A 14,718-nucleotide genomic window follows, 5' to 3' on the forward strand; every position below is an offset into this window, starting at 1 on the left:
CATGAGCTGTATGTGATTGAATTAAGATATGATGAAATTAATTTTGCAAGAAGTTCTGTAAACAACTGCGAGGAAGGGCCTGGACGAACCTCTGAAATAAATCGCAGGGCTGATTCCATAAGAAATATCAGCAATACCAGAAATCACAAAATATATTCCGGAAGAAAACTTGGAAAAACTCTTGGGAGAATGTCCACGAAGAAATTCAGAAAATTTGAGAGATATTGTAGGAGAAACATCAAAAGAAATCTTATATGAGAAGTCCAAAGAAAGAGTAGAGGAAAGCTCATAGAAATGTATTGAAAAAAAATACAGGAGAAAATTCTTGAAAAACTCCTGGGGATATCCCATCAATAACTTATTTAGAAACTCTGGAATAAATCGCAAGTGATCTACCGGGGAAACCCCAAGAGAGATATTGGATGAATCGCGGAAAATCACTTAAGATGAACTCTTGGAGCAACTTCGCGACAACATCAGAGTAATATCCCAATAGAAACTTATGTGGAGATCCTGGAATAAAGTCTGGAAGAAATACCACGAACATTTTTTTCTATTATTAACTTTTTATAATGGGAAAGTTTAGCCCGGCTCATCCCCGGAAAATTTCCTTGGGTAAAACGCACGAGCGAATCCGAGAGATATCTCTCAAAAGTCTCTGGGAACAATACCGGGAAAACCTCTGCAAGAACTTCTGGAAAGAAATTCTGTAGGATTGCCGTGAAAAATACTAGGCAAAATCGATCGGAACTCAGCAATCCTGGAAGATTCTCAAGGATGACTTTCGCAAAGAACGGTCCGAATCTATGAAACATGTCGGTAGGAATCCCAAATGTAGAAGTAATAAAGTCAACGTCTTTCTGCTTCAAGAGTGTATTACATTATGAGCCAGTCTAACATCAAACTTTTACTATGCCCTAAGTCATGGCCTACCTTATTAAGGTAGTGACTATAGTAGGTTAAACCTACTACATCTCGGGCATGACCTGTGCTGTAAGCATTCTACAAGGTGAGCAAGACGAAGTTCGATACCGTCGAGGATTTCAAGAAGCGCGCATATGCTGGCTTGGTCAAACTTCAAAGTTGTGACGCAGATTCCATGAAAGCTTGGAAATTGATTTGCGACGAGGTGAATCGTTCTACCAGAAACGCGAAAGAATTGACCAAAGCTGGCTTCCTGGAGGAAGACGAAGGTAATAACACAGACAAACAGACGTAACACTCTGATAATTCCCATCGTACTTCGATTTGACGATCTTTTTTAAAAATTGATAGTTGGCCAACTACCCACCTGTGGCGCTCACATCGTTTTTGTTCGAGTTTGACGTTTGCTCACTACCGCCACCTAGTTGATGGTCGGCCAAACTTAGTCATTTTAGCATTGGGCGAATATGTTTCCGTGACTATGATTTGAATCGAAAAATGTTCGAAGTGTTACGTCTGTTTGTCTGTGGTAATAAGATCATGTGAGGTGAAAATCGTGACGGAATTCCATTGACGATCATTGAATCCGGAGGATTCACGTACGATACTTTCGATATGGCGGTAGTCAAACAACGTCTTTATGCTTCAAGAGTTTATCACATTATGAGCCAGTCTAACGTAAAACTTTTTCTATAGGGCACTGCAATGTTTTGATTTTGTATGGGATTTTGACGTTTCTTGGCCTTGTTGTTTACAAAATTTCTGTAAGAGTGAAAGAGAAAGAGATAATTTCAAGCAGTGCCCTTTGCCCTCAGCCATTGCCTAACTTAACCTACTACAGTGAAGAATCTCCGGAAGGAATAGGCCTTTTCAGTTGACAGGTCCGTATATGCCACTGTTTACAACTGCCGAACAAAGGCGCAAACGCTGAACTGTCATTTTCATAGGAGAACTGTCAAAGGCCCCCAAAATCAGCTGATTTCAAACGCCTTCTGATTAGGCCTATACAATGAAGAAATACGGACATAACCTTGTGATCAAGAAGAAGTTTTTCTAAAACAGTTCCAGACAGAAATCTTGGCGGAATTAATGAATAAATTTTTAGGGTACTTTCCATCACAGACCCCTTTCTCCTGTATAAAGTGTCAGCCACACCAAATTTTGAACATTTGTGTGTATCGTGAATTTGGAAAGATGAAAAATTCCTTTCCTATCTTTGATTCGTCGTACTTTATTGACAGGCTATTGAGGAATTTTGCAGAAGGATTTTAACTTTCACATTCGTCTGCCCTCACATGGAATATACAGCGTGTTATGGGAATCGCCAGCTTGTCGGAAAATCTGCTTGATCTGGGAGCCCTCCTTATTCAGATTCCTTCTTAATTTAGTGGCAGCAGATCTGTATTTTTTTTTCGTGAGTTGCCCAACTATTTCAAGGCTTTTCGGGACGTCATCACAATCATCAATCATTGCCCTTGAACTTTGCAAATCTTAGGTTCTATTGCTTGAAATGTTTTGGAAAACTGATCGTTCGTTTGCTTACATGCAATGAGCAATCGACTAAATTTTTAGTTAGATCAGCCCAAAGAGATGGAAGATAGTCAAAATAACACAGAGTTTCGTATCTTCTTCGGACGGAAGACGGCATACTGTAAATGAATAATAAGCTGAATCGTAGCAGGCCGTGCGCGCGAGCGGCTGCGTTTTCAAAACTGTCACGGCAACGAATTGAGAAACGGCTGGTGGTGCTATGTCTTCCGAATATGTTACTTCCGAAAGTGCTTGCGAATTGATCTTCGGTGGTCAACATATTTCTCTTACCTGACAATTTAGCGGATTTCGAAGTAATGACTCGGATAAATCACGATTTTTGCGACAGTTTGTCTTATTCCCACCCGGGTGCCGGAATTAGGGTAATTCGCCAATTGTTGAACGGTTAGTACTGGCATTTTTGTTTTCGTTTGTTTTTCCGTGCATAATTCCACTTTAGTTGAAAAATATCCAGTGAACGTCTAGATCTACTTATTCTTTATACTGGCCATTGGTTTTGTATTACCTTAAATTCCATTTTCTAAGAGAAAATAGAACATTTGTATGGGAAGTCTGTAACCCAAATGTTGAACGCTTCCTTAAGCTTTCTCATCCTAATGTTGGACGGTTCTCGCTAATTGTTGAACGGTTGAAGCTTTGTTAGTAATTGATGACGTATAACCCAACATAAACCTATCATTCACCTGTTTTTATTTCGGGCACCAAACCCAACATAGACTAAACAGTTATCCGATGTGGGTCCAACAGTGGTCCAACATTTGATAAAATTTGATCCGACATTGATCCGACATCCAATATTTTTTTCACTCTGGCGGAATTTTTCCGGGTTTTTCGTGTTTTGCGCCCATTTAGTAATTTGAGTGACAATTCATTCAAATGAGGGAGCGTTCATAAAATACGTCACGCAATAATTGTCCATTTTAATCCCCCCTTCTCATATGTCACACTTTTTGTATGGGACCTCTGATTTTTTGTACGAGTCGTCATACTTTGCTGAACTCCTCTCACCCCCCCCCCCCTCTCAAAGCGTGACGTAATTTATGGACGTTTTCAAGGAATCACTTCCCATTTGAAGAGAGCTTTAGTGGACTGAAAATCATTTTAAACAGAACCGAATGCAAAAAATGGCTGAAAAGATTTGACTAGAAGCGAAAATGACAAAAGAAAAGAACGCCTTTGAAAGCCCCTGAAATACCCCTGGAAACCCATGGGACCCAGTCAACTCCCTAGAATACCCCTGGAACGACCCTGAAATACTTTGAAAACCTGTGGAACACTCCTGAAAAAGGTGAAGTGAAAAAAAAATATCTGGCAGTCATGCTAACATCGTAGGTTATGCTAGTGTTCAACAATTGGATCTTAGCTGCATAATGATAGTGTGATAAGAAAAATATTTTTTCAAATGAAATTACAATGAAAATGTGATTTTAAACAATGTTAAACTGTTAAGGACATCCTTCCAGTTATTGTAACTATGGGGTGGCTTTGATATTTGTGGTCGATTTGCCAGCAAAGCTTATTTCGTAACAGCAATTTCTTAAAATTATTCTTAAGAATTGTGCAGTTTTCGTGTCATCAGCGGTACAAAATTTTCAATCGATATTTTTGACGTAAAATATGTATAATTTTGTAACTTTATTGGAGCAATATCATGACACACATGTATACGCATCTAGATCAAACGTTTACGTTGATGGAAAACTACTTAAGTTAAAATTATAATAACATTTTCAAAAACTGTTTAACATTTGGGTAGTGTTCAACAATTGGCGAATTACCCTAGTTTTCATTTTTGCGTGATTTCCGTGTAATTTTTTGGAGATATTGCTGTTGAATGTCCGTGAGACGCCAATGGAAGTCAGCAATTTCGTCTCGAGATGATTAGAATGCGTATAATTTGGTGAGTTTGTTCCTGCATATCGTTTTGGTGCCCAAACGTATCCTTTAGACTTAACCATTCTATTAACAACTCTGTCTACATACCTTTTATAGGTGTCCAAGTAGTCTTCGTTTCTCAGCTGTCACAAGGACGTGGCCAGGACAGCTTTCGACCGTTGGAGGATTGCGTCAATCTTGTCTTAGAATCAGTGATTAGTCCCAAATATCTGTACTTTGATAACGAACAGCAAGGAGGTAATTCTCATAACAGTGTCTGGGACTGACCCTTAAATTTGTGCGACTTGATTGATGCTAATGCTTATAGGCATTGAATGAAAGTGCAGAAAGCAAATTCAGGAGAATCCAATCATGACCACCTCATTGACTAACTAAAACCTCTATTCAAGTTTCCAAGAGCTCCCCAACAAACATTTTGGCTGTACAAGAGTGGAACAAACCACTCTTAAACAAACTTTAGCTTAAGAAACTGTTGTTCAGCTAGTTCTGTTTGTTGGGTCATAACATAAAGTTTGTAGTTTAACGCACTTGATATACTTTATCTAAATCTGAATCAGATTTGAGAGTCTGAAGTTTGCATGCAAAATAAAAAGTGGATCCCCTGATTATTCATCTTAAAGCCATGATGAACGGAGTTCATAATTGCAGGAATAACTGTCTTGTTTGTTATAATCTCACAGGGAACAATGACAAGATGTACTTTAGTGCCTACTGTTGAACGATTTTTATGAAATCCAGGCAATTTGTTTGCTTCAGCTGCATTGACTCTATCGGAAGAACTATTTGCAGAATGAGGCACCCAGGGAAGAGATGAGGAGACGCAACAGTCATAGGTGTATGAGGATCCAGCAAAATGGTTTGCTTGCGACGTGTTGTAGAGCTAAACCTTTGTCGAATACCTAAATATATGAAAATCTAACCTAACTAATGCTTGAGTACTTACGCCATTTTTGCTATTTCCATTGTCCAGTATGAGCATCTTGAGCAAGGTCCGCTTCAGGCCCTGATTCTCCAGGCAGCTCAGTCGAAACTTGTCACTAGTCCAGCCGGCCATTGTGAGGAAGATAGACGAAGTCATACCTCACCAAATCCCAACCACAATGGAATGTTTCTCGCCTTCTCCGCTGTTTCTTCTTGCTTTATGTTTTCTAGTCTTCTTCTCCCGTTTCCACTTGGGATTGATTGCCGCTACTGCAGTGAACACACCCAACCCGTTTGACGAATGCTATTTTTTCACCTCCCGTCCGATATGATAATCGGTTTCTTCAAGGTTTTCTCCTCAACCCCCGATCCGTCCAGAGATTGCAGATGAGAGGGAAGCCACCCTTTTAAGGAGTTGCAGCAAAGCTGTTATTGATCTCTCTCGCTGCCACTTAACAAACGGAACTGCAACCGAGGGCAACCGTTTTGTTTCAATACGCAGTATTTACCGAACCGGAGACCACATATTTGCGCTCAGAAACACATTCAACAGCCAGAGGCCAACGCAGTTACCACCGCCGTCGTAGAGGCCACAGATATATTTGCAATTAGCATTTACAACAGCTCGGGCTACCAGCTTCCTTTCCTGGTCGTTGTTGCAACGAGCAGCTCGTACACTTCCAATTGAACGCTTCGCCCATTAACCAGACATTAATTTATAATTTTGTTTTCTTCACCTTTTAGAGAGATTATGCAAATATTGTTTTCGCCACAATTTGCTCTTCAAATATTGGTTGTGCAATCATCCACTTAAATTCCCTCTAGTGCCCTTAGCAGAGCTGACAGTCTCCGAACGACCACCTTCACTAACGTTTTCCGAAATCCTTTCACTGGAATCCAATTCCGATATCACAATTCAAACAACCAGTAATGCATTTCAGCATGCAATACTCTCACACCATGAACCGAGAAATCTCCACGTTCAACAAGTCACTTCACGCTAGAGTTGAGCCGATAAGCAATCTCTTTTCACACTACAACAGCTGGATATTGCACGCTCGTAACTTCTAACAACCACCCAGAATGTTCTTCCACTTCTTCCCCAAATGAAAAAAAATCTTCTAATGCACTTTATAATCCTGCCCCAAAACAAGGAGGCTCGTCGCCTGGTGCGAAAATCACAATCAAAATCGTTCAATAATCAAACTACCGAGTGGCGTAGACACGATACGGACCACCGAAACGTTTCGCTACCTCCGTGCGTGCGTTGCGTTCGACGTCTGCGAGTGAACTAAAGCTCGCGAGACGATTAGCGGTTGCTTTTGCTTTTGGGTTGGAGTTGAGCGAGCACGCTGCCTGGGCCTCTGCAGTTGCGCGGATGGCTGGTTGCCCATTCGGATTTACCTACGTTGAAAATACTGTTTCACCTTCTAGGAGTAGGTATTGTGAGCGAGCGTGCTGACGTCGATGCAACGAGAGGCGCGGAAGCTCGCTCGGTTCATTCAGGTCTCTCGATGGTGTGGTACACTTACTGGTGAATCGGGAGATCGGGAGCATCAATGAAAGCTTCCAATGCAATGAATGGGGTAGTGTAAGACCAACTGTTTGTGTTTTTTTTTTTGTCAAAAGAAAATTACCGAATCATTTCGTAATTAGGCATCGGTTTCGGAGGTGACTTACGAGATATGACTAATTGCGATCAAACGTGCATTTTAGTAGGGTCTATGATTCATTATTTTGATGATGAAGTATTTTTGTTAGTTTTGCGTCAATCTTTACAACTTATTGATAAGACACCAAGCTCTTTTAATGGTTTGTATCACCTTATGTATCGATGAAAGTGAACAGTGTCTTCAGTAAGGTTGTTAAAAATCTACTCCTTGAGGAAAATATGAGTAACTGTGTTTGAGACATTATTGACATCCAAGTGCGTTCCACCGCGTTCAAGAACATGGCCCTTCGTAGCACCTTCTTCCAGCACAGCCTCCCGTATCGCTACACCTGGAGATAACCACAACAAACGGAATCGCAAATCGACCATGTTCTGATTGATGGACGGCACTTCTCCGACATTATCGATGTCAGGACCTATAGTGGCGCTAATATCGACTCTGATCACTACCTGGTGATGGTTAAACTGCGCCCAAAACTCTGTACAGTACCGGTGGCTTCCCCGGTACGACCTAGAGCGACTGAAGCAAACGGATGTCGGCACCGCATACGCGCTGAATCTCGAGGCAGCGTTGCTGGACGAGGGTGTGCTCGATGTGGCCCCTCTAGAGGACTGCTGGAGTACAGTCAAAGCAGCCATCTACAACGCAGCCAAGAGCACCATCGAGTACGTGGAACGGAGTCGACGAAACGTGCAGAGGAGGAGTGCAGAGCGGTTCTGGAGAAGAAGGACGCAGCGCGGACGGTAATGCTGCAGCATAGAACCCGAAGAATGTGGAGCGATACAGACAGAAGCGGGAGCAGCAGACCCGTCTCTTCCGGGAGAAAAAGCGCCGCCTGGAAGAAGTGGAGTGCGAGGAAATGGAACGGCTGTGCCGTTCACAAGAAACACGTAATTTCTACAAGAAGATCAACGCATCCCGTAAAGCCTACGTGCCGCAAGCCGAAATCTGCAGGGATAAGGACGGAAGCCTTCTGCCGGACAAACGTGAGGTGATCTAAAGGTGGAAGCAGCACTTCGACGAGCATCTGATTGGGGAAGAGAATGTAGGCACGGGGGATCAAGTCAGCGGGGGAAATGACTATGTTGGTGCAGCAGACGGGAACGAACCAACTCTCACAGGGAAGTTAAGGATGCCATCCACCAGCTCAAAAACAACAAAGCGGCTGGTAAGGACGGTATCGCAGCAGAACTCATCAAGATGGGCCCGTAAAAGTTGGCCACCTGTCTGCCCCAGTTAGTAGTCAAGATCTGGGAAACCGAACAGCTACCGGAGGAGTGGAAGGAAGGGATAATCTGTCCCATCCACAAGAAAGACGACAAGTTAATGTGTGAGAACTTGTCGAGCGATCACCATTTTGAATGCCGCCTACAAAGTGCTATCATATATCATCTTCCGTCGTCTTTCACCTAAAGTAAATGAGTTCGTGGGAAGTTACCAAGCCGGTTTCATCGACGGCTGGTCGACAACGGACCAGATCTTCACCGTACGGCAAATCATCCAGAAATGCCGTGAATACCAGGTCCCAATGGACCACCTGCTTCATCGACTTCAAGGCGGCATACGACAGTAACGACCGCACAGAGCAATGGAAAATCATGGACGAGAACAGCTTTCCCGGGAAGCTTACCAGACTGATGAGAGCAACGATGGACGGTGTGCAGAACAACGTAAGGATTTCGGGTGAACTGTCCAGTTCATTCGAATCTCGACGGGGACTATAACAAGGTGATAGACTTTCCTGCCTACTATTCAACATCGCCCTGGAAGGTGTTATGCAATACAACCCTGCAAAGTTTGCGTTTGATAACCATAGCACGATGGGCACGATAGCACGATAGCAGATTGTTGATTCAGTGTTATCATGAATTTGATGTTGAACTAAATAAGTGAAAAAATGAATGCATTCCGAACATTCATTAGTTAAAAAACTAAAACAAAATGATAGCTGAATGAATGCTGCATTTGGATATGCTTTACATTCAACTGTATTTATATAAACGTCCAGGTCACTGGGAACTGGAGGGTGTTTCAGGGGGATTCAAGGAGTGCAGGAGTCTAATGAGGATCATTACAGGTGCGTTTCAGTCGGATCTCAGTCCAAGTAACATTTTCTGTTTTCTTATAGATAGCCTACAAGCTGTTGCTATCAATTTTTTAAAACTTATTTTGAAGCTTAGTAAATGTTACACATCAGTTCTACTAAACCTACTGATAAATGCTAAAAGAACCTAAAAAGAGCCCACGCTACAGGAGGTTGTTTAAACAATTCCTTAAAACCTTGAACACTTATGCCTCTTTTTATGCTGGTTGTTTTTGAGCACTTTAAATTTATGCACCTGTTTATGCCATGCATAAAAAGAGGGAGAGCTATTTAGAACCAATACTGTGTATAAGATATTGTAATGATGATAACTATGGCATCGGGCAGCCTGGGGGCGTTGCGTGTTGGAGGGGTACCAGGAGACTTAGGAGCGTTTCAAGGAATTCCCAATGGGTTTCATCGGAGTACCAGGAGATTTCAGAGGTATTTCAGGCGGCTCCAGGGGGTTCAGGGGCACTTCAAGGGGACTCAGGTTGATCCAGAAGTAACCCATAGGGCATGCCATAGGGTCTTAGGGTGGTCCTAGCGGATTTCAGAAGGGTACCTGGAGGTCTCAGGGGTGTCAGAGAAGTCCGATGGGGTTTCAGCGGCGTTTTAGAGGGTCCCACGGGAACTCCAGGTGTCCTCAGGGGCGCTTCAATAGGGGTCAGGTGCATTTATCGGGGTACCTGGTGATCTCCAGGGGTGTTTGAAGGGGTCCTAGGGGAGCTTCAGGGTTACGATGAGGTCTCATGGTCCCAGGGTCGTATCAGTGGGTTGCAGGGAGTTCCAAAACCATCCAGAGCACTAGCGTGCCCAGCTTTTTCTTTTTCTCGCTCATTCTCCTTGATAAACACAAGAAAGAGGGAGATAAAAGAAGGGACACATGTCCATGTTCCCAGGGGGAACAAAGAGGTCTCAAGGGCGTATGAACGGGGACCCAAAGGGGTTTCAGGGGTTTACCAGGAGATCTCAGGGACGTTTTAAGAAGGTCCCGCTGAAAAACCCTGAAAACCTCTGAAATTCCCCTGGAAATCCATGAGATCCCAAAGGCCTGAGACCCCACAAAATGCCCCAGAGACCTCATTGCGCCTCCTGAAATCCCTAGGACCTCCTTAAAATGCCCCTGAGATTTCCTAATAGCCGTTGAATTTTTTTTTATCTGTATTAACGAGATTTTTAGCCCTAGGCTAGTTCATCTCGGGACCCACGTTTTACTTCCCTTCCGATGGAAGAACCCACATTTTTTGCGAGTTTGTCGGGAGTGGGATTCGATCCCAGGTCCTCGGCGTGATAGTCACGTGCTTTAACCATCACACCAGGTCCGCTCCACACCGTTGAAATTTTTGTTCACGCCCCTGAGACCCTTTCAAACGCCCCCAAGTACTTCTGGAACATCCCTGAGACCATTTGAAGCGCCACTTATGCCCCTGCTTCTTGGAATCTCCTTAAGCGACCTTGGGTCTTCCTGGTACATCTTTAAACCTCCTGGACCTTCTTGGACTCTGGAACTTTCCTGGATCCCCCTGAGACCCTTTGAAGCATCTTAAAGGCCCCCCCCCCCGGAATCCCTTGATACCCCATAAACCGCCAATGAGAACCCCTGAAGCACTCCTGTGACCTTTTGAATCCCCAAAACTCCTTGGGACCCCTTTGAAACGCTTCTGACATCTCCCACAGCTCTCTTTGAAACCCCCTGAAATCCCACTGAGACCCCCTGAAACGTGCCCAGAGATTCATGTAGCCCTCTGAAACTCCCTTGAAGCCTCGGGAAACGCCCCTGAGATAACCTCAAGCGCCCCTGACTGGCCAAACCACGTTGACCAAATTTTGGCCATATCAGACCCCCCCGCCCCCTCGTAGACTTTCGTTCATACAAGAGTTTTGAATTTTGTATGGAGCGTAGACTTTGGCCAGAACTCCCCCCCCCCCCAACTCCCCAAAAAGTCTACGTGGTTTATGAATGGTCCCTGAGACTTCCTGGGCAGTGCGCAATATTATCGAGCGCAGAAGTTCACCTGGCGGCAATTGTCATTCACTTACCTGTATATTCATGGTCAGCTGCTCGATACTCCTTTATCAATGGATTACCAGCTTTTGCGAAAATTGCAACAGATGGCGCTAGTGAGCAGGAGTTTTTCACTTTTAAAATGTATGGAGAAAATAATAAAAATTCGTTTTTTGACTAATTAAACATTTTATCAGAAAAAATATTTGGTACAGGTTGTAGGCCATTATGATAGCAATCTACTGTACCAAATATTTTTTATCAAAATTTCGAAATATTCAAAATATTTGGAAAAATGTTCAAATTTCCATACATTATTTCCACCGATAACTTCTGCACACTTCTGCCTCGATATTGGTTGATCTTCGTTTTCCTATACATGGCAAAGCGAATATACATGGATTCGTATTTACCCTTATTTACCTATCTGTCAATTCGTAAGCAAAAAAATAAAAAAAAAGTTCGAAGCTGTTTGGAGTTAGAAGCGGCAAAGAGGAAGCAAAAATCTGCGGTAAAAAATCAATTTAGTTATATAAATAACATTATATTTCATTATATAGACCATTTCAGGTGTAATAGCTTTCCCCACCACCGCAGCAGTCAGCAAGCAGCCGTCCTCCGGGTGAAAAATAGCAGCGACGAGTGGCTCGGCAGCCAAGATGGTTTGTTTTGTTTTTCCCGTTCTTCCGTACCAAAAAGCGACATCCCGATTTAATTAGGTTCTCTATTATTTAGGTGGACATTCATCGAGGAACCACACGCCAGCCGGCGGAAGATCATTCTCAAATCGGAAACGGATCGAGCATGGCCTGTTCAAGTTGATTGCCGGTTCCATGGTGCTGATGCAGTTTGGGAAGCTGTTCGTGATGGAGGACTGAAGGACCAGTCGTGGAAGGTGATTTTCCTAGTGACGTACATTTTTGGCGATGTCATCAAGATCTCATCTCGCTGGAGGTGGTGTGTCACGAGAACACTCATAATCTGGCCTTCGTTGGACACTATCTACATGTTCCGGATTAAAAACATGCTCCTACTACGGATTCGAAACTCTTGTTACGACCCTTTGAACTGGATTACTACAATGAGTATCACGATTTCCCGGCCGTTCTCGGCTGCTACCTCCCCGGAATTATAAGGATCGCACCGGAAGATACCATCGCGCAGTTTACCAGCTGGATCAGGGTGTAGTACGACTTTACCACGGATCCGGCCATCGGACCGATCGTACGCCCGGATCAAACGGGGCGGGGGGACTGGATTTCTGAAACGCTTCTTCACCAGGGGACTTGAGGCGCGTCGAGGTAAGTCAATTTAGATTGATAAACTTCGTTTCCCATAACTGCCATTATCGGATTCGGCGGGTGGAATCCGACCAGTGATTTGTTTGTCTCCCGGCTTCGCCAGTCAATAGTTTATTGCTGGTTCCTATGGGGATTCCACCAAGAGTTCTTTCGGTGGATTCTGCTGAAGTTTTTCCATGCATGGATTCCTCCAGGTTCACCATTAAGGTTCAATCCATGAGTTCATTCAGGGATGTCTCATGGAGTTTCATTTGGCATCCTTCCAGGAAATCCTCTAGAAGTTCCTTCAAGGTTTAATGCCTTTAGGGATTTCTGGTAGAGTTCCATTTGAAAACCCAATTGGGATCCTTCCAGGAATTCCTTCAGGGATATACCTAAGAGTTCCTGCAAGAGTTTCTCAAAGAGTCCCATTAGGGATCCTTCCAGGAGTTCTTTTGGGAATTCCTCCAGGAGTTTCCTCAAGGATTAATCCAGGAGCTCATTCAGGGAATTCTCAAGGCGCTCCATTAGTTATTTCACAGAATTCCCCACGTTTTCTTTCAGGGGTTTCTTCAGGAATTTCATCAGTGAATCCTCTTTGAGTTCTTCCAGGAATTCCTTCAGGGGTTTTTTTTTCAGGAATTCCTTTGGAGATTTCTCCAGGAGTTCCATAAGGAATCCTTCCAGTAGTTCTTTCATGAAGTACTTTCATGTTTTTTTATCTAGTTCGTTCATTTAAAGGCTCATTTGTCGATAACAGCTTTACAGAGCCGAAATTCAAACTTTCATGGTTTCTTTCAACACTCCCTTCAGGCATTCCTCTAAAAGTTTCTTCAGTAAATCCTTCCCGAGTCTTACGGGAATTTCTCCAGATGTTCCAATAAGGATTTTTCAAAGAATCCCATTAGAGATCCTGCCAAAAGTTCATTTGGGGATTCCTCGATGAGTTCCTTCCATGAATCGTGCTGGATTGCTTCCAAGGATTCCTCCAGGAGTTCCTTCAAGGTTTATGGGCTATATATGTGTTTTTTGACGTTTCAAGTTGCTAGCCAAGACAAAGTCCACGGTCAAAATGTATGGATGATCGATTTTCAAAAACTTGTACATGTATTTTGCCTCATAAACCTTTCTTGGGTGAGAACTAACAGAACAAAACTAAGACGACCAAAATCGGACCATTCGTTCTCATGTTATGCGCGGTCCCACGTATACCACTGCATTTTTATATATATAGAAGATATATATTTCAGAAGTTATTTCAAAGAATTCTCCAGGTTTTCGTTAAGGAATTTCTTCAGTGAATCCACTTTGAGTTCTTCCAGTGATTCCTTCGAAAGTTTTAAGGTTTAATACACGAGTTCCTTCAGGGATTTCTCAAGTAGTCTCATTAGGAATCCTTCCAGGAGTTCTTTCATGGAGTCCTCCTGAAGTTCTCTCTTGGTTTCCTTACTTCTAGAGTTTTAAGGTTTAATACACGAGTTCCTTCAGGGATTTCTCAAGTAGTCTCATTAGGAATCCTTCCAGGAATTCCTTCATGGAGTCCTCCTGAAGTTCTCTCTTGGTTTTCCTTTCTTCTAGAGAAGTTCTTCCCAGAGTGCTTAGGCGATTCCTCCAGGAGTTCCGTCAAGGATTTTTCATGGAGATGGATTTGGTATCCTTCCAGGAATTCCCGCAGAAGTCCATTCAAGGTTTAATCCAGGAGTTTCTTTGGGGATTTCTCTTGGAGTTCTATTGGGATCCTTCCAGGAATTCCTTCTAAGATATTATTCATTATCTTTATTAACGAGATTTTCAGCCCAGGGCTGGTTCAACTAAATTAGGAGGGACTTCAGGGATTTCTCAAGGAGTTCCATTTGAGATCCTTCCAGGAGTTCCCGAAAAGAATCCTTGCAGATTCTTTACTACAGGAGTTCCTGCAAGGTTAAATCTTGGAGTTACTTCAAGGATTTCTAAATGAGCTTCATTAGCTATTCTTCCAGGAGTTTTTTTAAAGTATTTTGCAGAATTTATTTTGGGAATTCCTTATGTGAATCCTCATGCAGTTCTTCCACGGAATTGATTTAGGAGATCTTTCAAGGTTTGATTCAAGAGTTCTTTCAAGGATTTCTTTAGGAGTTCCATTAGGAATCCTTCCAGAAGTTCCGCCTGGAATATTTTCATGGCTTCTTTCAGTATTTCTTCCAGGGATTTCTCCAGGAGTTTATTTAGGAATTCCTTCAGAACTTGTTTTTAGAAATACATGATTCAATCCATGATTTCATTCAAGAATATCTCATGAAGTTCCATCTGGCATCCTTCCAGGTGTTTCATCAAGGTTAATTCCAGGAGTTCTTTCAGGGATTTCCCAATGAATTTAAACTGTGATTCTTCCAGAAGTTCCTT

At 42.9% G+C, this 14,718-nt stretch overlaps 1 protein-coding gene and 1 long non-coding RNA gene across 2 annotated transcripts in view; one reads left to right on the top strand and one right to left on the bottom strand.

Moving 5' to 3' along the window:
* The window catches only part of LOC109409296 (inositol-trisphosphate 3-kinase homolog), a 69,385-nt gene extending 62,792 nt beyond the window's left edge, over positions 1–6,593 (bottom strand). The window contains exon 1 of the mRNA XM_029858713.2: positions 5,315–6,593. Within this exon, the coding sequence (XP_029714573.1) occupies positions 5,315–5,449 (135 nt within the window). The 5' untranslated portion in view covers positions 5,450–6,593. The remainder of the gene's footprint in view (positions 1–5,314) is intronic.
* Positions 6,594–11,129: 4,536 nt separating this feature from the next.
* LOC115258829 (uncharacterized) lies at positions 11,130–14,677 on the top strand. Its single transcript, XR_003893861.2, has 3 exons — positions 11,130–11,567; positions 11,627–11,718; positions 11,792–14,677. It is a non-coding gene; the product is annotated as an uncharacterized LOC115258829 (long non-coding RNA).
* The last annotated feature ends 41 nt before the right edge of the window (positions 14,678–14,718 follow it).

The sequence above is a fragment of the Aedes albopictus genome, chromosome 2 (genome assembly GCF_035046485.1).
Source record: "Aedes albopictus strain Foshan chromosome 2, AalbF5, whole genome shotgun sequence".
Taxonomy (NCBI): domain Eukaryota; kingdom Metazoa; phylum Arthropoda; class Insecta; order Diptera; family Culicidae; genus Aedes; species Aedes albopictus.